Raw genomic sequence first — 22815 nt, 5'->3', positions numbered from 1 at the left:
ATTGTGTCGCTTAAGTTATATAGGAATTCCTGAAGCCAAGAAGTCAGAATGACAAGTTCTTCATTAACCAGAATAGAATAACCACTTAGAATAGCAAAAGATATTATATTCTTTTTTGATAGATAATTGAAATGAAAGACCATCCAGACAAGGTAACAGACCTAAAATTGGATGTATCTTAAACTTGGAATAGTGTAATAAACGATTATATTCTCCATGCCATTTGAAACCTTGAACTCCATAATCCATATACAGATGCTATGGCAAAAGTCCTGCCTGCACATTGCTTCAATGGAAGGGACTATTTTCCAGCAGAATTCACTGCAGACCAATACCAAACAATCAGCCGATACTACCCTAACATTAATTTTTCCAGCCCAACCATCCTAGGATTTGTCTCCTTAATAAATCAAGGGTACAGTGATCCTCAGGGTGTCTTTGTGTTATACTGGTAACGCCTGTGGGATGCCATCCCGCAGGCCTGGGATCGAATCCAGCCTTCTTCCCTCACCCCCCCTCCCCCGAACCTAAAAAATGCATAATACTATGATAGAGTAAACCAATCTTGAATTCAAGTTCTCTTTAACTACTCCAGCAAAAGTACATTCTCTCTCCACGAGCTCATGTCTAGAGGTTCTGGATTGTAATGATCTAGATACACTCAGAACTCTCAGCCTATTACTCGTTAGTATTTCATAAAGTTTAGAACTTCATGCAAATAGATGGGATGGCGCACAGATGGTTTACTTCTCCAGATCATATTTTGAATAATTTCCCATTGGCGTGGTTGTTGAGTTAAAGGATTGCAGATTCTGAACCTATCCAATCCAAGTCAGATTAAAAAAAAAAAAAAGATTCTGACCTAGGTCTGATATCTTTAGATTATATAAATCTTGGATCTACTTACGATCAAGTAGGTGGATAATCAAATCAGGCTCAGATTTAATTAGATACAATCTCTTAAGGTTTTACAGAAGGATACCTTTTTAAGTCAAATTCCCACTTTGAGAGCTAAAAATTAAACTGAAGACCAAAAATGCAAAAGGAGTGGTTTCAGGAAAGAATCAGTGTATCATCTCCATCAGACTTATGGTTTTGAAATGATTTTCAAAAAATTTCAAAATATTGAAAGACTGTAATGAAAGAAAGGGACATACTGCTGGTTGTTATGGAAAAATCAGTGAATTAGTATCATGTCCATCCATCAGGCTTGTGTAAAAAAGGGCGTACCAAGTGCACGAGGCTCTCGCCACTGCAGGGTCTAGGGAGGGTCATAATGGACACAGCCTTACCCCCGCTTCGCGGAGAGGTGTTTCCTGACTTGAACATGTGACCACTTGGTCACAATGGAGCCAACTTTTACCGTTGCACCAAGGTCCACCCTCTAAAGCTTGTATAACATTATTGCCATCTATCCATGCAGATAAAATGGTGATTGTTAAAGTCAGTATTATCAGATTTCCTTGGTCTTAAAGGCTATGTAATACTGCTATTCAGAAAATTGGCAACACCTACCTGGGAAAATCCTCACTAAGACTAGTAATGCCATCTAAAATTGACCTGATATGAGGAATTTAAGACATTATTAAAATTACTCTAGTCAAAGAGAATGAGCTTTGAAAGATCTAGCGAAATAAAAGAAGAAAGAATCACGGTTGGAGTAACAATCAGGTCTCTTCAGTTATAAAGAGTCCTTGACTAGATGGTTGCTAACTTTAAGGGTCATGGAGGACTTGCTAGCCTTATGAGTACATTGAGTAGAAGTTAACTTGAGTTATTTTCTCTTCGAGAGGTCACCAAAATTCGTAAAACAGAAAGTATGATTCTGAGAAGCACCTTGATCGGGAAAAATTCTCCCTTGGATGTTCAGCAAAATTTTCTTCTTTTCATTCGTTGGATTAGTTTAGTTATTTCAAAAAATCAGTCCAACAATAAGCTTGAAGTCAGTATTAACATCAGAACTGCATGACAAAGCCAAAACCTATTCTGAATTAATAGATAAATAAATAAGAGACTCAAGGTTGCCTCTTCTTGTAAGCTTAGCACCCCAACTTTCCACACCACTGCATCAGATAAGTTGATTCCTAGTGACACAAAACCCAGAACATAAACAGAAATACCATATAATCAAACCAAAATCACAACTATTGTACAGAGGAAAGCATCATTTAGGACCAATTACAAAGACAGTTAAAGGAAATGATAAGGTTTGATTGATCATGACCAAATTCAATTTGGCAACCAAAGATATGAAGAGGGAGAATTTCAGTTTTCAGTGGCAATCTCCCGGCCAAAACTACAAGAAATCCATAATAAAACAATAAAATACATCATCATAACCAAATCCAGCCATCAATTAGTTTCTACCCAGCGGGAGAGATCTGCAACTATATGTCTCTTTAAAAGTTGATTTCCTCGAAGATGTGAAAATAGAAGCGTACACTTCCTTAGTAGCATTAGGTGGTGCCATATCAGCTGCTTTGAACCGTTTCACCGGCGCATTATTTGTCCCCTTCGCAGCAACAACAACTCCATTAGCAATCTTCCCATTTCCTTCAATCTTAGCCGAAGCCTTCTCCACAGTCTGGTCATCAACACCATGCTTTTTACCACTTAACCGAGATGGTTCCAAGCAAACACCGTCAGACCCAGTTACTTCCCCATTCTTCAGCTTCTTCTTCTGCTTCTTCTCCTTCTCTCTCAACTTCGCCTTTTCTTCTTCCATTCTTTCTCTCAATTCCGACACTTCCTCTGGACTCCCATTAATTACAATCTTATCAGACTCTGAGAACTCTTTATGACAAACCAAACAAGCCGATGAGTTCACTTCTTTCAATGCCTTCGCACTCAAAACATGGCCGCAACTCCTCAGCGCAAGGAACTTGTACTTTCCATTGAACTCAAGACCCGAAATTGGGCACTGAAACTTCGTCTCGATGCTGATATCATCATCTTTCACCCCAGGAATCACAGAGAGTTCAATTGGGATCATATCCCTCAAACCCTTAATATGCCCAAATCCCTTCGGCAACTTCTTCCCTAACAACGCCTCCACAAGCGGCTCCTTATTGAACACATTTCCAAGGCGATCGATGACGCAAGGATGCTTCAGGGGCTCGAAGGAGAGCGCACAAGTCGTCCACCGCGATAACCTAGTCTCATTGGGATCGACTTTATCAGGCTTCTTCACGGCATACATGTTGAGATAGCAATCCCGTGACTCGGCACCAGTTGCACCGCCATCGCCGCCGCCACCAGAGACTTTAATTCGAAGCAATAAATGGGAGAAAGGGAGAATTCGGGAATCAAAGAGAGTGGCTGAGTCGTGGAGGGGTTTCCCATTGAAGGTGAAGTAGATGGAGTTTAGGGTTTGAGAGGGAGTTGTTGGAGGGAGAAAGGAGAGCTTGAGATGGCGAAGAGTTTGATTAGGGTTCACAGTTAGGGCACGAGATGGGACTCGAAGTTCTGGGGATTGAATGAATACCTGCATTTGATCTTGTAATTTCATGATTTCTCCTCCAAAAGATGTTTCTTCGGATTTTGTCTCTGATTTCGTTCTGCGTTTGGCTCTAAAGGCTTCTCACCCCGTCTCTCTTCCTCTTACGTTCTTCTGAAGCTGAACCTTGTGCGGCAACCGTTGGGAATGGGGTGGGCGTCAGCCGAGAGACTACTTAGCTTAGGAGTTGGGCTGGGCCGCTGGGGTTTGATGGTGCGGGCCCCAGTTGTGTGTGCCGCTGTAGAAGAGGAATGAAAACTATTGGGTAATTTACAATGCCACTCAATGTTAGTATTATAGGAACACCTCCTATCTTTCATAAAATTAGACTCAGACCCCATACCGTCAGTCTCCGTTAAGGAATATACCACATATGCTGATGTCAGTAACTATATTTTATTTTAAATACTTAAATACCCTTATTAAATATGGAGTACCTAAAATACCCATGTAATAAGGTATTATATCTTTCTCCCAAATCTATCACAGGTGGTTGTTAAGAGCATCGAAGATCATGACGGCAGCGGCAATGGCAATGGATGGCAACAACGGCATCGGTGAAGGACAACGATAGTGATTTATCGATGCTTGTATAAAATCCGATCTTTGATTCTTGATAGTTCGATCACTGATGGGTTGATTTTAGGCGGATTTTGGTTTTCTCCAGTTATTCTTAGGGAGGTTCAGGAGATGTGGCATTTCAACAAGAAACCAATCCTAGTGGTTTTGGATAGATGGGGTAAGGTTGTGAATCCAAACGCCCTCCATATGTTTTGGATCTGGGGATGCCTTGCCTTCAATTTCACCAGTGAGAGGGAGAAAGAACTCCAGAGTTCAGAGACTTGGAGACTTGAATTCTTGGTTGATGCCATTGATGAAGACATACTCCATTGGATAAACATCATATCATAATCATGACAACTATTTTTCTTCTTCTTCTTGTCTAACTTTGTTTTTTTTATTCTTGACATACTTAACACATAGAAGGAAAATGGTTATTTTTTGCATGTGAAGGAGGAAGAACAATTGGCATCATCACAGAGTAGCTCAGCTACTATTGGGAAGATCTCACGAACATCTGGTTCTTCTGGAACCGACAAGAGAGCACGTGGTATTCCAAGATGACACATGGCAGCACCATCGAGAATGACCACATAATGCAAGAAATCAAGACAATGCTAATCTTTGATGGCAATGAGCAACGATGGGCAATGATCAGTAAAGGATTGAAAATCATGGGCAAAGGCAATGGAGAATTGTTCTTGAAATGCTTATGAGGAATACTATAAGTGGAAGGAAAACGTTGATGGTAAGGGTTTCATTCAAGCACTCAATGATCACTTGAAACAACTACACACATTGGATCACTGCAATCACCTCATCCTTCCAGGGAATGACGGAATGATCCCCAAGAAAGATGGTGCTCTATACCAAGTGTCGTTGTAATACCCCGCTTCTTAAACCCGGTCTGATTTCGCAGTTGAACCGGTTTAACGATGCAGGAACCGAGCCAGAGGAAATTAGAGCGGGTTCCTTATGGGCTATGATGGCACGGGTGACCTTAAACACCGGCTTGTTCGAATCATCTCAAGATCCATTTCCCCACCAGACGTGCCATACATCAAATATGACTTCATATGGTTGGCCATGGGCTTCAACATCAATGAATTGACCGTAGATCCTAGGATACCACTCCCAACGAGGAGGGAAGAAGGGTTTTAGTCAAAAGGGTAGAATTGTCATTTTAAAGCCTTATTTAACAGTGATTGACGTTAGGGGGCCTGAATTTAATTTGGTAAAACAGAGGAGGTGGTCTTATGATTGTGGCATTCTCCAAAGGGTGGCGCTGTAAATTACCCAAAATTATTTTATGGGCAAGGGTTTTCCAACATGCCCGCATGGGGAGTGTGGATCCTCCGCATGGATGTTCACCTGCATGTTCGGCCAACTCTTCTTCCTTTTATTTTCATAAAATACCCCTTTTACCATGAAAATGGTAAGAAGTGGGACAAGTGTTGGCCTCTTATGTGTACTTGGAGAGCATTCATCTCAGCCCAAGATGGAGGAATCTCCCACATCACACCAATTAGTGTGTGTGATGCAAGGTTTTAGAAAATCAGTATTTGGATTACTAGTCTCAATCAGATCGAAATACCTTTGATTGTCATTTAAAAAAAGGTAGCAATCTGCTGATTTAGGATAGCTCATCACCTTTGTGGATCTAATTCGGGCATTTTCTACCAATTGGATATTAATCCCTTGAACCATGGTGTGAAGTGGTTTTGTCAATAAAGACTCACAAGGTCACAAGGAGCGAATGTTAGTTATGTTAGAGAGTGGGGGTAAGAATCCCCCATACCCAAACTTTTTATGGGAGAGGGTTCTGGAAATTGGTGATGAAACCCTCAATCAAGAGGACAGATTGAGAGGGTGCTGGCATAGCCTTCGCTATCAGCTCATAGAACTTATATATATATATATATATATAGTTAGTCTCCTTTTGTCGCAAAGAATTAGAGGGAAGAAAAGTGAAATTGAAGGGCAATAGAACATGTCGTTTGCACAACCATTGCATCAGGGCACAAGCCTATAGGAGGCTGCGTAGGGTCATCTGGGCGGGGGGGATGTCGTCTTTTTACATCCACCTGTGTCTGGGTGTAGAGACACGCAAGTTTTTATCCAAAAATAAATTAAGACTTGATATTGCTTACTTGGTCATGTCCTCCAAACCAATACTTAGGACAATGACAGTGCATGTTTAGGTATGCACCCAAGGGTAAATGCATCATTTTTTGACGATCTTGTGAGAGGAGGGGGGCATGATTGAGTAGCCATCACTTCTCCCTCCTTTAAATTAAAACAAAGGAAAAAACTATCTTCAAGCTGGTAGTGGAGGGTACAACAACACCAACCCCCTTTCAATCTTCTCCCTAAAATTATAATTAAAAGGAAAAATTTTGTAATCACTATTTTGCATGATTTATGTAAAGACCAAAAACATTCTAAATTTTTGATTATTAAATTTTGGGAGGAGATCTACATGCCTAAGACCTTGATACATACCCTCTTTTTTCCCGGGTTGGGCCTGGTATTCATTAAAAGTTATTAAACAAGGCCCGGCCCAATGTCAGGACGTAGGCAGGACCGCAGGAGCAGAGTCTATTCTCTCACCTGCGTCTCTTCCTGATACTTCTACAAGCTTCGTCTCACTTCCAGCGACTGAAAGTTCCACGCTTTCATAGTTTCCCCTTCCCCAAGTTTCTCTTGTATAGCTTCAAAATCCTTAATCCGTTTATCCAAATAGCAAATTTCACAAACCTTCGATTCCTTTGAACATGGCGGGCAGAGCGCCTAGGCTTGTGAGGTCAGCCTATGCTGCTATGAACGCCAGAAACAGTGGTTGCTCCGCTCCTCATCACAGTCGCCTCTTTGTGCCTCTCTCCGCTGAACTCTCTGGTGTGACAATCGCTTCGAATGGTATCTCTTCGGTTGCTTATTCACCGACGGGAGTCACAGACGGGGTCGCTAAGTCTGTCAATTCCTTGAATGGCGTCGAGAAGGGTCCCCTTCGTCTTTTTCACTCCTCTACTCCTTCGTACCATGCTTCTGTGAGCTCCTCTCAGGTTCGCCATTCTTTCTTTTGAAAGAAGTTACGATTTTTGTTGCGCATTTTTAAATGGAGTCGTTAATGCTTTGCATTCTGTGTTTTGGTTAATTGGTATCAAAGGGATTGGAGGAATGTTACTGAGAACGTTCCTGATATTTGGATGTTGGAGAGGCTAACAGTTTGAATGATACATTCGTTCTTGTTCTTATTGATAAAGTTAGTTATTTTCTGGAAGTAGTCTACAGCTAGTCCTGGTCGAAAGCAAATGGGGCAGAGGTTTCGTTGGTTCACTAAGCTACCATGGGATTCTATTGAGTATTTCAGCTGGAACCAATCTCAGATCAATACTTCTCGATATTGTGTTCCTCATTTCAATGTTTATGAATTTTACAGTTTCCAATGAGGTTTATATGTGTGTTCCTGACCTTTAGACTCAAGTTAATGTAAGAATCTTGAAGGATGGTAAGTTTTCATGAATGCAGGATTTCTGCAATGATAGTATCATTACATGTAACTTCTTATGGAGAACTCTAATTAAACATCCAATGTGCTAGATGTCGGCATTAGCATCAGTGGCATATGGATTTTGATAGTTTTCCCAGTCATGTCATTTGATCAGGAATAACAAAAAAACTAGTCAGATGTTGCGGTGAAAAGTGCCAGTCATACACATGTCAGTGTACTGGTTGATCAGAACTTGTATTAGCAATTTATTAGGGGTGGTATAAGTTCATGGGTTGAGGATTGAAGTTGGTTCAGTATTGTGCTTGAACTCATAGTTAGAGGAGTTGATGTCCATGTGAATTCTTGCAACTATGAGATCGCGTTGTTGATATGAGCAAGCCAAATGGAAAACGGTTGTAATGTACAAAATTTTGGTGCTAATGAATGGATGTTTACACCTTGATGACCAAAACCCACTATTCTCCTTCTAAACATATCTTCCCATAATGATACATGTGTAGAAACGCATCCCTAAAATGATGTAGGAGATAATGAAAAAACAAGAACATGCAATGCACATAGATTTATGAGGTTCGGCAAGATTGTCTACGTTCCCGGTGAGATGGGATCCTGCTTCACTATCAATGGAGAATAGGGTTACAACGCTCGTCCCTCACACCTCTCAGTATTGTTTTCATTATAGAGAAAGAAACCCTCGCTATAAATATATAGCGAAAAAACATTAATCCGAAAAATACACAATTGCCCTCAAATAAAAAATTCGAGCGGGGGGCTGCGCTCCTTACAGTCCCTGCTATGCAGGGGGCCTCCTGCCCCCCTTACAACCCCCACGGCTAGCTAACAGGCTAGCGGGACCGTCATCTTGCCTGTCGAGGCGCTGCATCAGTATACTCCCTGGATTAAATTGTGACGGAATACAAGACATCGTACACCAACAATCTCCACATTGGCTTGAATTTTGTCGAGCCTCCTGTAAAGATAACCTGTAGATGTCTTCATCCCCGTACCTCATCAGAGGTACAAACCCGCACTTGTTTCTTGCGTCCCTCGTCTGTAGTAATTGGCTTGGTTAACATATCTGCAAGATTGAGATCTATATGAATTTTTCTCAAGTGAATACTGCCTTCTGACACAAGCTCCCTGATCTTGTGAAAGCTCACATCAATATGCTTTGTCCTTGTATGAAACACTTGATTCTTTGCAAGATGTATGTCACTCTGACTGTCACAATGTAACACTGTACCTCCTTGTTCCAAACCCAACTCACGAACCGATCCAACCAACTAGACTCCTTCCTTAGCAGCCTCAATTGCCGCCATGTACTTTGCCTCTGTAGTGGACAATGCAACTGTAGACTGAAGCATCGCCCTCCATGATATAGGTCCACCAGCCAATATAAATACATACCCTGTAGTAGACCTCCTCTTGTCTAAATCACCAGCATAGTCAGAATTAACATAACCCGCTAATTCTGTGGAACTTCCCTTGCCGCTGAATATAACACCTATATCTTTGGTCTTGCTCAAATATTTGAAGATCCACTTAATTGCATTCTAATGCTCCTTCCCTGGATTACTCATGTATCTGCTAACAACACTGACTGCATGAGACAACTCCGGCCTGCTACAAACCATAGCATACATGAGACTCCTAACTGCACAAGCATAGGGGACCTGAGACATATGCTCCACCTCCTCATGTGTTGTAGGGCATTCCTTTTCAGATAACTTAAAGTGGCTAGCTAACGGAGTACTAACCGGCTTAGCATTTTCCATGTTGAAACACTCTAGCACCTTTTCAATATACCTCTTCTGAGTTACTCAAAGTTTACCTGCATTTTTATCTCTAAGGATTTCCATGCTAAGGATCTTCTTAGCAGCACTAAGATCCTTCATCTCAAATTTAGCACTCAACAAAGGCTTCAAAGAGACTATATCATGTTTGTTCTTTGTAGCAATGAGCATGTCATCAACATAAAGCATCAACAAAATAATGGAATTATCACTTGACACTTTATAATAGACATAACTATCATACTCACTTCTTGTGTAGCCAATCTTCATTATGTGGGAATCAAAACGCTTGTACCACTGCCTAGGAGATTGCTTAAGACCATAAAGTGACCTCTTAAGCAGACAAAGATGATCTTCCTTTCCTTGCACCTTAAAACCTTCAAGTTGTTCCATGTAAATCTGTTCATCCGAGTCACCATGAAAAAATGCAGTCTTCACATCAAGCTGCTCAAGCTCCAAATCATACTTGGCCACCAAAGCAAGTAGTACTCGGATCGAAGTGTGTTTTACCACTGGAGAGAATATTTCATTGTAGTCTATCCCTTTCTTCTGTGCATAGCCCTTGGCTACAAGTCTGGCCTTATACCTTTCACACTCCTTCTCAGTTGTTGCCTCTTTCTTATGAAAGAGCTATTTACACCCAATGATTTTTCTTCCCTTGGGGTTTTCCACAATCTCCCAAGTCTTGTTGTTTTGTAGAGACTCTATATCCTCCATCATAGTTGCCATCCATTTATCATGCTATGTATCACTCAAAGCATCATAGTAGGAAGATGGATCACTTGTACCTACAGTGAGGGCATAAGCAATCATGTCCTCAAACCCGTATCTCACAAGTGCTTTGTGAGTACGTTACCTTTTACTCTTTGCCACAGTATTGGGAACTTCTATTGGTACCTGTTGTCCTAGTAAATCACTGGATGACTCATTCTCTCTTGTTGTTTCTGACTCACCTAACTCCACCTGCACAGTAGAACCTTCTTTATTTTTATCAACTGCTTGTGAATTGTAATTTGACTTCACCATATGAGACTCATCAAACACAACGTCCCTGCTAACCACAACTTTCTGTGAACTTGGATCTCACAACTTGAATCCCTTTATGCCTTTCTTAAAACCAAGAAAGATACACTGCTTAGACTTTGAGTCTTACTTGGAACACTGCTCACTCTCAACATGCGCATAGACTGGACAACCTAATATTTTTAGAATAGAATAATCTACTGGTTTTCTTGTCCATACCTCTTTAGGAATTTTACAATAAATCGCCTTTGATGGAGACCTGTTGATGAGGAAACATGTCATTCACTGTTTCTGCCCAAAATCTCTTGTTCAACCCTGCATTCAGCCTCATACTCCGAGCTCTTTCTAGAAGTGTTCTGTTCATCCTTTCAGCTACACCATTTTGCTGTGGTGTCTTTGGAACCGTGAAGTGACGTGTAATCCCTTTAGCTTTACACAATTCTACAAAAGGCTTGTACGTGTACTCCCCTCCCTTATCTATTCTCAAGTACTTAATTTTATTTCCTGTCTTCGTTTCTACCTCTGCCTTCCATTCCTTAAATTTAGTGAACACCTCACTTTTGTGCTTTATGAAGTAGATCCAGACTTTCCTTGAGTAATCATCAACAAAGGTCACAAAGTATTCTACCCCACCTTTAGATTTTGTTATTGAAGGACCCCATACATCGATGTGTAAATAATCAAGCACCCTTTACTCTTATGTTTTGCAGTTTTGAAACTAACGTTGCACTGTTTCCCGAACACACAATACTTGCAGGAATTCAGTTTACAAGTTTTCACTCCCTTCAACAGTTTCCTTTATGAAGCTCCATCAATCCTCTTTCTCCCATATGCCCTAACCGCATGTGCCACAGATAGGTGTTATTTGTATCAAGTCCTGCATCTGTAGTCACGGATGCTCCACTTGTAACTGTGCTCCCTATGAGTCTGTATAGGTTTCCTGTTAGCTGTCCCTTCATGACAACCATAACACCCTTAATAACTTTGAGAACTCTACCTTCTGCTATGTACTTGCAGCCATTTGAGTCAAGTGCCCCCAAAGATACTAAGTTTTTCCTTAATTCTGGGTACATGTCTCACATCTGCTAAAGTTCTTACTATCCCATCAAACATCTTGATTTTGATAGTGCCTATCCCAATGGTCTTGCATACAACATCATTCCCCATCAAGACAGACCCACCATTATATGATTGATATGTATCAAACCAATCCTTATGTGGACACATGTGATATGAACATCCAGAATCTAAAATCTAAGAATCAGAAGGTTGATTCTTACCTGATGATATAGAGATGACATCTCCATTATCTCCATCTGAACTGTCAACCACGCTAGCTTCCTCAGATACCTTATCTACATCTTTTTTCTTTAAGTCCGCCTTCCTTTTCAGGCACTCTCTCTTCAGATGACCTTCATTTTTGCAATAGTAACAAGAGACTTTTGTCTTTGCCCCTTTTGATTTCGATCGACTCTTCCTAGATCCCTTCTGATTTGATTTCCCTCTTTCCTGCTCCTTGTCACCTCTGAAAAAACATTCTCCTTGAGATTTCGTACTACTGGCCTTCTTTCTTGTGTCATTGGACATGAGGACAGCCGTGATTTCATCCATCTCAAGGGTCTCCTTCCCGTATAAGAGAATCGTTACTAGGTGATCATATGATTCTGGGAGTGACGATAGCACCAGTAACGCCTTGTCTTCATCCTCGATCTTAACCTCTAGGTTTGTAAGTTTACTTACGATATGATTGAACATGTTAAGATGCTTTAATAGATCTGTACCTTCCTCCATCTGTAGAGAATACAATTGCTTCTTCATGAATAACTTGTTCGTTAAGGACTTCTTCATGTAGATCCTTTCAAGTTTCGCTTATAATTGCGGTGCATATTTGATACTCACAACATATTGTAGGGCATCATCAGAAAGATTCAATCGAATAGCACTTACCGCCTTTTCCTCAATCTCTTTTCAATCTTCGTTAGTAATTTTTGCAGATTTCTTTGACTTCCCCAACAACGTTTTCGCTAAACCCTGTTGCATCAGAAGATCATTTTTTGACGCTAGAGGGTGAAATTGTTCTTCCCATTAAACCTCTCGATATCATACTTGACAGTCGATCCTTCTCTGCCGTCGTGATAGTAAATCCTATGAAACGGAAATCTAGAGCTTTGATACCAATTTGTAGAAACTCAACCCTAAAACGATGCAGAAGATAATGGAAAAACAAGAACATGCAATGCACATAGATTTACGAGGTTCGGCAAGATTGCCTATGTCCCCGGTGACCTGCTTCACTATCAATGGAGAATAGGGTTACAACGCTCGTCCCTCACACCTCTCAGTATTGTTTCCATTACAGAAAAAGAAACCCTAGCAAGTAGCAACAAATATGTAGCGAAAAAACCTTAATCCGGAAAGTACACAATTGCCCTTAAATAAAAAATTCGAGCGGGGGGCTGCGCCCCCCTACACCCCCTACTATGCAGGGGGGCCTGTTGCCCCCCTTGCAACCCCCACGGCCCGCTAACTGGCTAGTGGGACTGTCATCCTGTCTGTCGAGGCGCTGCATCAGTACTCCCTGGATTAAACTATGACGGAATACAAAACATTGTACACCAACAACATGTTCCTGTATGACTATGCACTTGCACCGACAAGTCTTAGGTTCCTGGGATCTTCACAGGGTTCTTTCTTCATGCATTGAAGTACTGTATAAATCAAGCATATGAAGAATGGGTTGTACTGGTTACCACTTGTTCCATTATCCTGAACCTGTACTAGAACTCTTATCTTGCCTCTCCGCTACAAGCAGTTTCATCTTTGCTATTCCTGTGACAACAGAGTTGCATCCACCCTATATTGCAAGTCCATGGTCACTTCCAATTCTTCTCTCTATTTCTTGAAAAGGAGATGTTGGGCACACCCCGTGAACTCTGAGTGCACTGTTAAAGGCACTCATTCAGGCCTAAGTGATAGGGGTTCTCCTCTGACCTCCGTTCTTAGGCAGTGCCAATGTGGCTATAATGGTTCCCCCCCCCCCCTCTCTTTAAATTCATAGAATTTTTTATTTTGAATAATATAAGCAAATGTTTTATTATTATTCGGAATAGATCCAGATATAGTGTCAAGATCCTTATTATTTTCTAGTTGAAGATCTTTTAAGAAAAAAATATTATAGAGCTTGCATGGCAAAGGGATAACTCAAGTGGGAGGAGGCTTCCCTTGGATCTTTATTTATTAAATTTTGGGTTTGATCAGAAACAAAAAGAGTTTTATTTTCTAAAATTTGTACATGAGGAAAGCTGTGAAAAGCTTTTTTACACCAGCGTTAACGTAGGAGAAGTATTATTGCCATCTCTGTTGTGTAAAATATTTTCCCGAAGCTTGAATAGTCCAAGTCAAATTCAAGGGACTAGGATTTGGTTGGTCTCAGCAATTGCCACTCTAATCTATGATGGATAAACCAACCCACTAGCATGATTGGAAGATCCACTGTTGATTAAGTTGATGTCTGCCTATAAAGTTGGGATCATCCCAGCCAATCCCATCTAAGATTGGGATTCGCTGATCTTTGAAACCAGGATTTCCAGTTGAATCCTTGTATGCAATTCCTTACAATCCCAAATAAACCTGAAATGAGACCATCACCCATAAAATACTTCCATGCGTTAAATGGAGTGCATCGACTCCTCGACTCCAAAGGCATCATCCACAGCACCCACTGTCACCAAAAAGGACAAAAAGGAGTATCACATGTCTCTTTTATACCCCCTTTTTTCTTTTAGTTTTCCTCCTTCTAACACAGTTACATTGGTTCACCGACTGGATTCCTATTTCCTTGTATATTTGGTTTGAAAGCCATTGAGGTTCTAATCCACACGAGACTCCATCTTGAGTAGGACTAGGTTCCTCCCGTTATTTGTAAGTTAGTATGATGCCTCTCCAGTATCATAAGCGAGTTATGAGAGGACTTCTGTGAAAACAAAACCTTGTCATTATTGTTCCAAATTCAACTGATCCATACCACTAGCTACCTCAATATCTATGAAAACTTAATATCTGCAAACATTCACTGACCTTTTTTTAAACCAGAGGGTAATCCCAATTTCACCCCCAACGCCCACCAAAAAAAAAGAAAGAAAAAAGTACACATGCATACACCCACACTTACCTACCCAATTATCTATCCAGTCTCACTCACATACAAAGACAATTGCCACCAGGGAGAGAACTTGGGGTCTTGAAGAAATGGTAGGTTATTTGATTCTTTCCTGGAGGAAATGCAACCATCAACAAGGAAGAACTTTTATTAGCAGGACTCCAGCTGCAGTTTCTTTCTTTTTCATGGTTTGATTTGTTCTTACCAGGTTAATCAGTCAGAGTACACTGAGATGGCATGGGAGGGAATTGTCGGGGCTGTTGATGCAGCACGTCTTAGCAAGCAACAAGTGGTGGAAACTGAACATTTAATGAAAGCACTTCTAGAGCAAAAGGATGGTTTGGCTCGTAGAATATTCACAAAAGCTGGCATTGATAATTCTTCGGTCTTACAGGCTACAGATGACTTTATCCGACAGCAACCTAAGGTACATTATGCGAGCTAAATATTAACACTGGCTTAGTCGTGAAGTTCTGATGGCTTATTCATTGTGGCAGGTTGTAGGTGATACCAGTGGGCCCATAATGGGTTCACATCTTCAATCTCTCTTGGACAATGCGAGGAAACATAAAAAGGAATTGGGTGACGACTTCTTGTCAGTGGAACACCTATTGTTAGCATTTCTGAATGATAAAAGGTTTGGTCAGCAGTTATTAAAGAACCTACAACTTGGTGAAAAGGAGTTGAAAGATGCTGTCCAAGCTGTTCGTGGAAATCAAAGAGTTACTGACCAGAGTATAAATCATCCCTTTAATATGTTTGATTCTTGAGCAGCTATACTGTTACATATAAAAATTGTTTTTTTTCATGTCTTGTGCATTCACTACTTTAGTTTCCATTCTTTTTGTCTTTCCCAGTATGGGTTGCTTGCTGATCCAATTAGTTGGTTAAGGCCTAGTGGTTTATTTTATCTTATATTTTGTGAAGCCATAGGATGCATAGATTGTGTAGCACACAGCACTTATCAAATATCTATCTTCAGTTGATTAATGGAGGGCACTTGGTGGTTTTATGAACCGGCATTAAAAATTAATACCAGTACTTCAACAAAAAGTATTTACACTTAATACTCCTTTTAGTTCTGGTGCAGTACAAGGCCAGCCCAATAGGCTCCTAATTAATCCTGTTGGGTTAAGTTATAGCCAGTCCAACCAAGCCTGATTTCTGGCCATCGACTTGAGTAATAGTCGGGCCCATATATTGGTTATACTTAAGCCCATCTTCAAGCCCATGTTCTGCTGTATGTAGCCAGACCAGCAGCTGGAGAGGGAGATATTTTGACAGATTTGTAGGTCCCATAGACCATTCCGTGGAGAAGAACTTTTGGAGTTTGGTTGTTGCATTGCATGGAGAAGAGCTTCTTGAAGATTTTATGGGCTCATGGAAGATAGCATATTGGAGTGAAGATTTTATTGCTGGAATAGTCTAGTTCCCCAACCCCCCCGCACCCTTTAAGTTTCTAATTTTGTATTTGTCTCCATAGTAGTAAGTTGGAGTTTCTGATTTCCTACTTTCTATTTTCTTATATTGAAGAACAAGTTATTCGGCAGCCAATAGCCCACGCATGGTTGGGTTACTAATTTTTTTTAGTTGTGAATTGCTTTCTTATAAATAAAGAGGAAGGGAACCTATCGCACGATTTGGCAAACTATGTTTGAGTCTCCTCCTTCAATGAAGTAGCAGCTACAATGGTGAAGCAACCGCAACTCCAAGGTGGTGGAATCCTTGGAATGGTGGGTGGTGAAGCCAGATCATACCCCTCTTTCTCTATCTTCTTTTTTCCTTGTTCTTTCTTCCATTGATTTCTGTAGGATTTCTCCAGCAGGTATACTCCACCCTACCGTGGCCTTATTCTAGGTGTGTCTCACTTTCATTTTAAGATTTATTTATTGTTTTATCACATCTCTTTTGCCATTGAAGTTTCTGCAGGTTTCCAGTACAGAATTCCCCCCTATGGTTTCTGCTCATCCATGTTTTTTCTTCTGGTTTGGTTGTTTTCTGACAAGTCAGGATATCTAGGTTTGAGTTGGTTTTCTTCCGTCTTTCCTTCCATCCCTTACTGTTCTAACAATTGTTTGTCACTGTTACATACTGATTTGCAGCTCTGAGTTCACTGTTCTTCTGTAGTTCTAATTTCTGGCTGCAGGGAATCAAATTGATATTCTAGTCAATCCAAGGGATCCAGCCCTTAGATTGGCATCTTCTTTTGATATTATTTTCTTCCCTGTTAGCGCTATGTGTGATTATAATTTGAGGATATTCAGACCCACAGATTTGGAGTTACTTATGTTTTCCGTAGTTGCTAAAATCTGTTATTCTAAGTTTTTGTTTTCTTCTACACTTCATTACAGCAGATTCAACCATTGGATCAGCTTGTTCTTCAGGGAATTAACTATCATAGTGAGGGGTCTAATCGATCCAAATCCCAGCCCTGTCTGACCATTGGATCCTGAGTCATTTGACTTTCTCTATTCTACAGTCATTTGACTTTCTCTATTCTACCATATTGTGTACTTACTTGGACCGCTGTGCTTCTGTCCTGTGGGTATTTGTTCTTTTAATCTTATCTTCTCTACCCTAGAAAACATCAAGCCCAGTATTTTTCTTGTATTTATTAGTTTATCATGTACACAAACAAGACAAATGTTCAGTCATCCGCTAAAGACCATCAATAGTATTCCAAGAAAGATTGATTGATCCCCATGAACTCTTTGGAGACATAAGGATGATCCAAACAAAGGAGCTCACCTGTGGGCACTATCTTGTATAAACCCTTGCCCCCGCTCCCCTTTTCTTTGAAGACTTTCCTGTTTTGCTTTTTCTGTGGAAGGTTCAAAGTTTTGGTTACGGTTGAAACCTGGCCAAAACCTAGTAAATATATATATATATATATAACCTATTTTGCACAATATTAAGTACTAGAACATGCATAATTCAATTAAAACAACTGAAATATACATTAGAAATGAATAAACATTAAATTAGAAACGATTTCATAATTATCAAATGTTATACATGGTTCATTAGAGGGTGGACCTCAGTGCAACGGTAAGGTTGCTCTATTGTGATCAAGTGGTCATGGTTTCAAGTCAGGAAACAGCCTCTTGCCAAGTGGGGGTTAAGGTTGTGTACATTATGACCCTCCCCAGACTCCGTAGTGGCGGGAGCCTCGTGCATTGGGTACACCCTTCTTTTAACACACGGTTCATTATAGACTTTCTATAAGTGAAGAATACTAGCAAGTTACCCTTTTTGCAAAAAAACCATTTTTTGGGAAAAGTGATATGCCTTCAACTTTGAATCTTGCAAAAAACTTCTACAAATGCAGCAAATTGTTGCTGTAGATGCACTCCAGTATTGCCCAACACCTTGTACCACAAAGATATGGGAGTGTTTTGACAAAAAATACAAAAACTGAGGTCTTCTAGGAAGCTTCTCTATTTGGAGTTGATACTTTTGAAACTAACAAATGGGTTGAAGTTTTGATTGAAACCATGCATTTTATACAAAGGGCTTGTCTGAAACAATACCGAACCCCGAAACTTGATAAGACCTAGGTATTGCACCTATTTTTCACAAAATTTCAGTAATTTTAACTGAAATTTTGAACATTGTTTCTTTGTGCCCAAAGAAATTGCAAAGGGATTAGTGATGCAGCAGCACACCGATGGATCGATCCAAGCATGCTCCAGAACCCGGATCAAGACCCAGATCCAATTTGGGTTCCAAGTTACTAATTTGGATTCTAAATTTAATAGAATATTTAGGATTTTATTTTTATTTGAGAATATTTGTTCCCTATTTGAGTCCTTAGTTGTTTCTTTATTTTGTTAGCTTAGGTGTAGGAGATTTTATTTCTATCTTAGTTTTTTATTTTTAATTAGAAGGTTTTTAATTTTATTTTATTATATATTGGACATGTAATTCATGGGAAGAATGGTGGATTAATGAAGAAAAATTGATTTGAGTAGTGCCTGCGTGGCTGCCTCTCTCCCCCCTGCCCCCTTCTTCTCTTTCTCTCCTCCTCCTCTGCGAGGATCCCCTTCCCTCTTCTGCTGTCTTTCTTCTTTCCCTCTTTATTTCTTCTTATTCATCTTCTCTGGAACTCCCCCCGCCCCCCCCCCTTCTTCTCTTATTTCTTCCTTGTCCAGCGAGGCACCCCCTTTCCTCTTCTTCTTCCCTGCGATCTCCCTCTCTCTCCTCTTCTCCTGTCTTTCTTCCTCCTGGTTCTCTCTTCTGTTCTGGTTCTCAGTTACTGCGTTCTTAGCAGTCCAGGTACTGAACCTCTCCCCTATTGATTCTTCACCCTTCCATCTCAGTTTCTAGGAACTGAGCCGATACCCAAGGGCGACCCAGGTTGCCAAATCTAGAACCCATTAGCTCCCTGAACTGAGATTCCTAACCTGAAAACAGGTCTGGTTCTGTCCTATCACCAACAACAGTTTCAGGTAATTTGTTTTCATGATTCAAGCACTGTTTCAGTGGATTATTATTACTTGGGCTGCGTGAAGGAATGGGCTGCGAATCTGCTTCCAAAATCAGGGCTCAAGTCGATCTTGCATGAGGGATTTTTGGTTGTTCAAACTCTCTTCTCTCCTACTGGTTCTGTCGCCTGTAACCTCTCCCCAAGGTTGAAGACAACCTAATCGATGGGTTTATTTCAAGTTCTTCATTCTGCCTTTCCCATTATACCCCTGTGAAACCCCTTTAAGCCGTTTTTCCATTTTGTCCTTTAACTTCTTTGGTTCCAAATCCAGCCTTGACAATAATTTAATTTCCCACTTGGTTCCTCTCCCCTAATCGACCCATTAAAACACTAGAGATTTCTGGTTAATTACAATAGTGCCATTCCACCCTAATCCTTGCTATTTCAATTGAATCACAAGTTTGCCATTACTTGAATATTTATCCCTTGGATAGGACATTTATTTACCAAATTGCCACTACTCCTAGTCTTTGATCTCTAAGTATTTAATTGGGCCCACATCCAATCGGGTTGGTTCTCGTGGGGCCCACCGGCCCCCCATTACAACATTTGACAAACACTTTATATAAATTCACTTTTGAACAATAAAATCAATAATTACATACATGCTATTATGGTCAAATTTAACTTAAATAAGGAAATAATTTGTTTATGAAATTATCTTTTAAAATACTATTACTTAAAGAAAATAATAAAATAGAAGCATAAAGAGTTTCCACATTTATCTTAATAAAAAAACAAAAGTTTACTATTCAAGTTTATAGGAATTACAAAATAAAAATCATAGCTGGAAATAGGTGTCTTGAAATTTTATTACATAAACAATCAAATTAGGGGGTAACCCTTATCTACTGCCATTTGATTTGCTATTTGTATCCTTAGTTCATTCATCTGTCTTCCTTGTACACGTTGATTGCCCTGATGAATTGTAGTAGAAGTACCAGCAACATCACCATCTTCTTGTTCTCCGTGAACGTTGACTACCCTGACTCTCTCTTTATTAGGATCGTAGTAATCTTTCCCGAATTGTTGAAAAAGTGCATCTGCTATTTGTTCAGATTTGATATAGTTATGAAGTCCACAACAACCTATCACAATATAACTTTGGTAACCAAGTGAGAATTGAGGCATGTTTTTTAAAATAGGGAATCTTGATTTTAAAATCCCAAAACAATGCTCAATATGATTCCTTAAAGAAGAATGACTATAATTAAACAATTCCTTAGTACTTCTGGGTTGTCTTCTTCCTCCATTATAATCTGGTATATGATATCTCTCTCCTTTAAATGGTGTCAAATATCCATTCCTACTCGCATATCCTGAGTCTACAACATAATACTTCTCTACAATATGATAAAGCAAGACATTAAAAGCATACATAATAATCATTTGCATAAATGATAATTTGGGCATTGATATATAATGGGGGGCCGGTGGGCCCCACGAGAACCAACCCGATTGGATGTGGGCCCAATTAAATACTTAGAGATCAAAGACTAGGAGTAGTGGCAATTTGGTAAATAAATGTCCTATCCAAGGGATAAATACTCAAGTAATGGCAAACTTGTAATTCAATTGAAATAGCAAGGATTAGGGTGGAATGGCACTATTGTAATTAACCAGAAATCTCTAGTGTTTCAATGGGTCGATTAGGGGAGAGGAACCAAGTGGGAAATTAAATTATTGTCAAGGCTGGATTTGGAACCAAAGAAGTTAAAGGACAAAATGGAAAAACGGCTTAAAGGGGTTTCACAGGGGTATAATGGGAAAGGCAGAATGAAGAACTTGAAATAAACACATCGATTAGGTTGTCTTCAACCTTGGGGAGAGGTTACAGGCGATAGAACCAGCAGGAGAGAAGAGAGTTTGAACAACCAAAAATCCCTCATGCAAGATCGACTTGAGCCCTGATTTTGGAAGCAGATTCGCAGCCCATTCCTTCACGCAGCCCAAGTAATAATAATCCACTGAAACAGTGCTTGAATCATGAAAACAAATTACCTGAAACTGCTGTTGGTGATAGGACAGAACCAGACCTGATTTCATGTTAGGAATCTCAGTTCAGGGAGCTAATGGGTTCCAGATTTGGCAACCTGGGTCGCCCTTGGGTATTGGATCAGTTCCTAGAAACTGAGATGGAAGGGTGAAGAATCAATAGGGGAGAGGTTCAGTACCTGGACTGCTAAGAACGCGGTAACTGAGAACCAGAACAGAAGAGAGAACCAGGAGGAAGAAAGACAGGAGAAGAGGAGAGAGAGGGAGATCGTAGGGAAGAGGAAGGGGGGTGCCTCGCTGGACAAGGAAGAAATAAGAGAAGAAGGGGGGGGGGCAGGGGGAGTTCCAGAGAAGATGAATAAGAAGAAATAAAGAGGGAAAGAAGAAAGACAGCAGAGGAGGGGAGATAGAGGGAGACCGCAGGGAAGAGGAAGAAGAAGGGGAGGTTGGGGGGAAGAGAAGCAGGCACGCAGGCAGTAATCTTAATTTTTCTTCAATAATCAACTATTCTTCCCATGAATTACATGTCCAATATATAATAAAATAAAATTAAAAACCTTCTAATTAAAAATAAAAAACTAAGATGGAAATAAAATCTCCTACACCTAAGCTAACAAAATAAAGAAACAACTAAGGACTCAAATAGGGAACAAATATTCTCAAATAAAAATAAAATCCTAAATATTCTATTAAACTTAGAATCCAAATTATTAACTTGGAACCCAAATTGGATTTGGGTCTTGATCCGGGTTCTGGAGCATGCTTGGATCGATCCATCGGTGTGCTGCTGCATCACACTCACTACTCAATACTAGGAGGTGTTTCTAGGTAGCTCCAATCCACGAGATGCGTGCCATTGCAGATGTTGTTGCCGCTCTTCTGAATGCAACACAGATGAATCCCATAACATGTTTGGGCCCAATTGTTCTGAAAGTCCATCACTGCCCACCTATAAGCCCCATCATCAATATGTTGTAGGTATTCCAACCTAGGAAATGGCTCACTGAGACTGTGAGGATGTGGAGGTGGCAAACATAGCACATATGGTTGCTTTAAAAGAATTATACTATGTTTACTACAATGTTGAAAAAAAAAAAGAGAAAAAAGAAAGAAAGTTTGGGGAAGAAGTGGTTTACCTTGAAGCTCCAAGAGGTCCTCTCTAGTTGGGATAAGGTTGAGTTTTGTAATGATTAGATAATGTTGAATTGGTTTTTGGTATAAGTATAGGTTTCATTAGAAGATTCATAGCCTCTTGAAGTTTTTTGGAACTTGGAAAATTTGCATTATGGCAAATCAATATCTGCTATTTCCTTTTGAAAAAAAAATGCCTTAAAAACCAATTCTCTGAAATATAGAATGTTTAAGTTAACATGTATGCCAGTTTTCCAGTGAAAACTTTGTATTCTTGTGTAACCGGTAGTCAATTTTATTATTTTCGTTTACTATACTATGTAAAAGTAATTCAGAAGTAAAATTTCATGTACTTGCATTTCAGCTATTTTTGTTTTAAATTGTCACCTTCCACATGCCAAAACCACTGAAACCAGTATTACATTGTTTTGGTAAGGCATCCTTTATTTCTTCCTTCTTGATACATGCTTGTTGAGGTGGCAATTTGTTATTGATCTCCAACTTGCGTGCTTTCCCTAGGTTGTGCATTGCCTAATTGGAAGTCCTTTGTCTTGGTTGGGTTTTTGTCTTTTGATGATTTTCTACTGCAGGGCCCTGCCAACATGTCCTCCCCCACCCCTTCTGGAACATGTTTGGTTAATCTCTACCCTTTTTAAATTT

General features: G+C 40.1%; 2 protein-coding genes across 2 annotated transcripts; one reads left to right on the top strand and one right to left on the bottom strand.

Annotated features, from left to right (window-relative positions):
* Nucleotides 1–2102: 2102 nt before the first annotated feature.
* LOC122068763 (replication termination factor 2) lies at nucleotides 2103–3658 on the bottom strand. The gene has a single exon (XM_042632647.1). It carries the CDS (start codon nucleotides 3506–3508, stop codon nucleotides 2357–2359), a length of 1152 nt encoding a protein of 383 aa, XP_042488581.1. The 5' UTR covers nucleotides 3509–3658; the 3' UTR covers nucleotides 2103–2356.
* Nucleotides 3659–6656: 2998 nt separating this feature from the next.
* Nucleotides 6657–15328, top strand: LOC122068769 (chaperone protein ClpB3, mitochondrial-like). The gene is made up of 3 exons (XM_042632653.1): nucleotides 6657–7119; nucleotides 14752–14970; nucleotides 15041–15328. Exons 1-3 carry the CDS (start codon nucleotides 6832–6834, stop codon nucleotides 15311–15313), a joined length of 780 nt encoding a protein of 259 aa, XP_042488587.1. The 5' UTR covers nucleotides 6657–6831; the 3' UTR covers nucleotides 15314–15328.
* Nucleotides 15329–22815: the final 7487 nt, after the last annotated feature.

Source organism: Macadamia integrifolia, unplaced genomic scaffold (genome assembly GCF_013358625.1).
Source record: "Macadamia integrifolia cultivar HAES 741 unplaced genomic scaffold, SCU_Mint_v3 scaffold457, whole genome shotgun sequence".
Classification (NCBI taxonomy): domain Eukaryota; kingdom Viridiplantae; phylum Streptophyta; class Magnoliopsida; order Proteales; family Proteaceae; genus Macadamia; species Macadamia integrifolia.
This window is presented reverse-complemented; position numbering and strand designations above follow the sequence as displayed.

What these genes read in the sequence shown, in the direction of transcription:
- LOC122068763 (XM_042632647.1), bottom strand. Translation starts at nt 3,508, where the DNA reads ATGAAATTACAAGATCAAATGCAGGTATTCATTCAATCCCCAGAACTT.
- LOC122068769 (XM_042632653.1), top strand. Translation starts at nt 6,832, where the DNA reads ATGGCGGGCAGAGCGCCTAGGCTTGTGAGGTCAGCCTATGCTGCTATG. An exon ending in CTTCTGTGAGCTCCTCTCAG is followed by an intron (nt 7,120 to 14,751) that starts GTTCGCCATTCT and finishes TGTTCTTACCAG; the next exon opens with GTTAATCAGTCAGAGTACAC. An exon ending in TTATCCGACAGCAACCTAAG is followed by an intron (nt 14,971 to 15,040) that starts GTACATTATGCG and finishes TCATTGTGGCAG; the next exon opens with GTTGTAGGTGATACCAGTGG.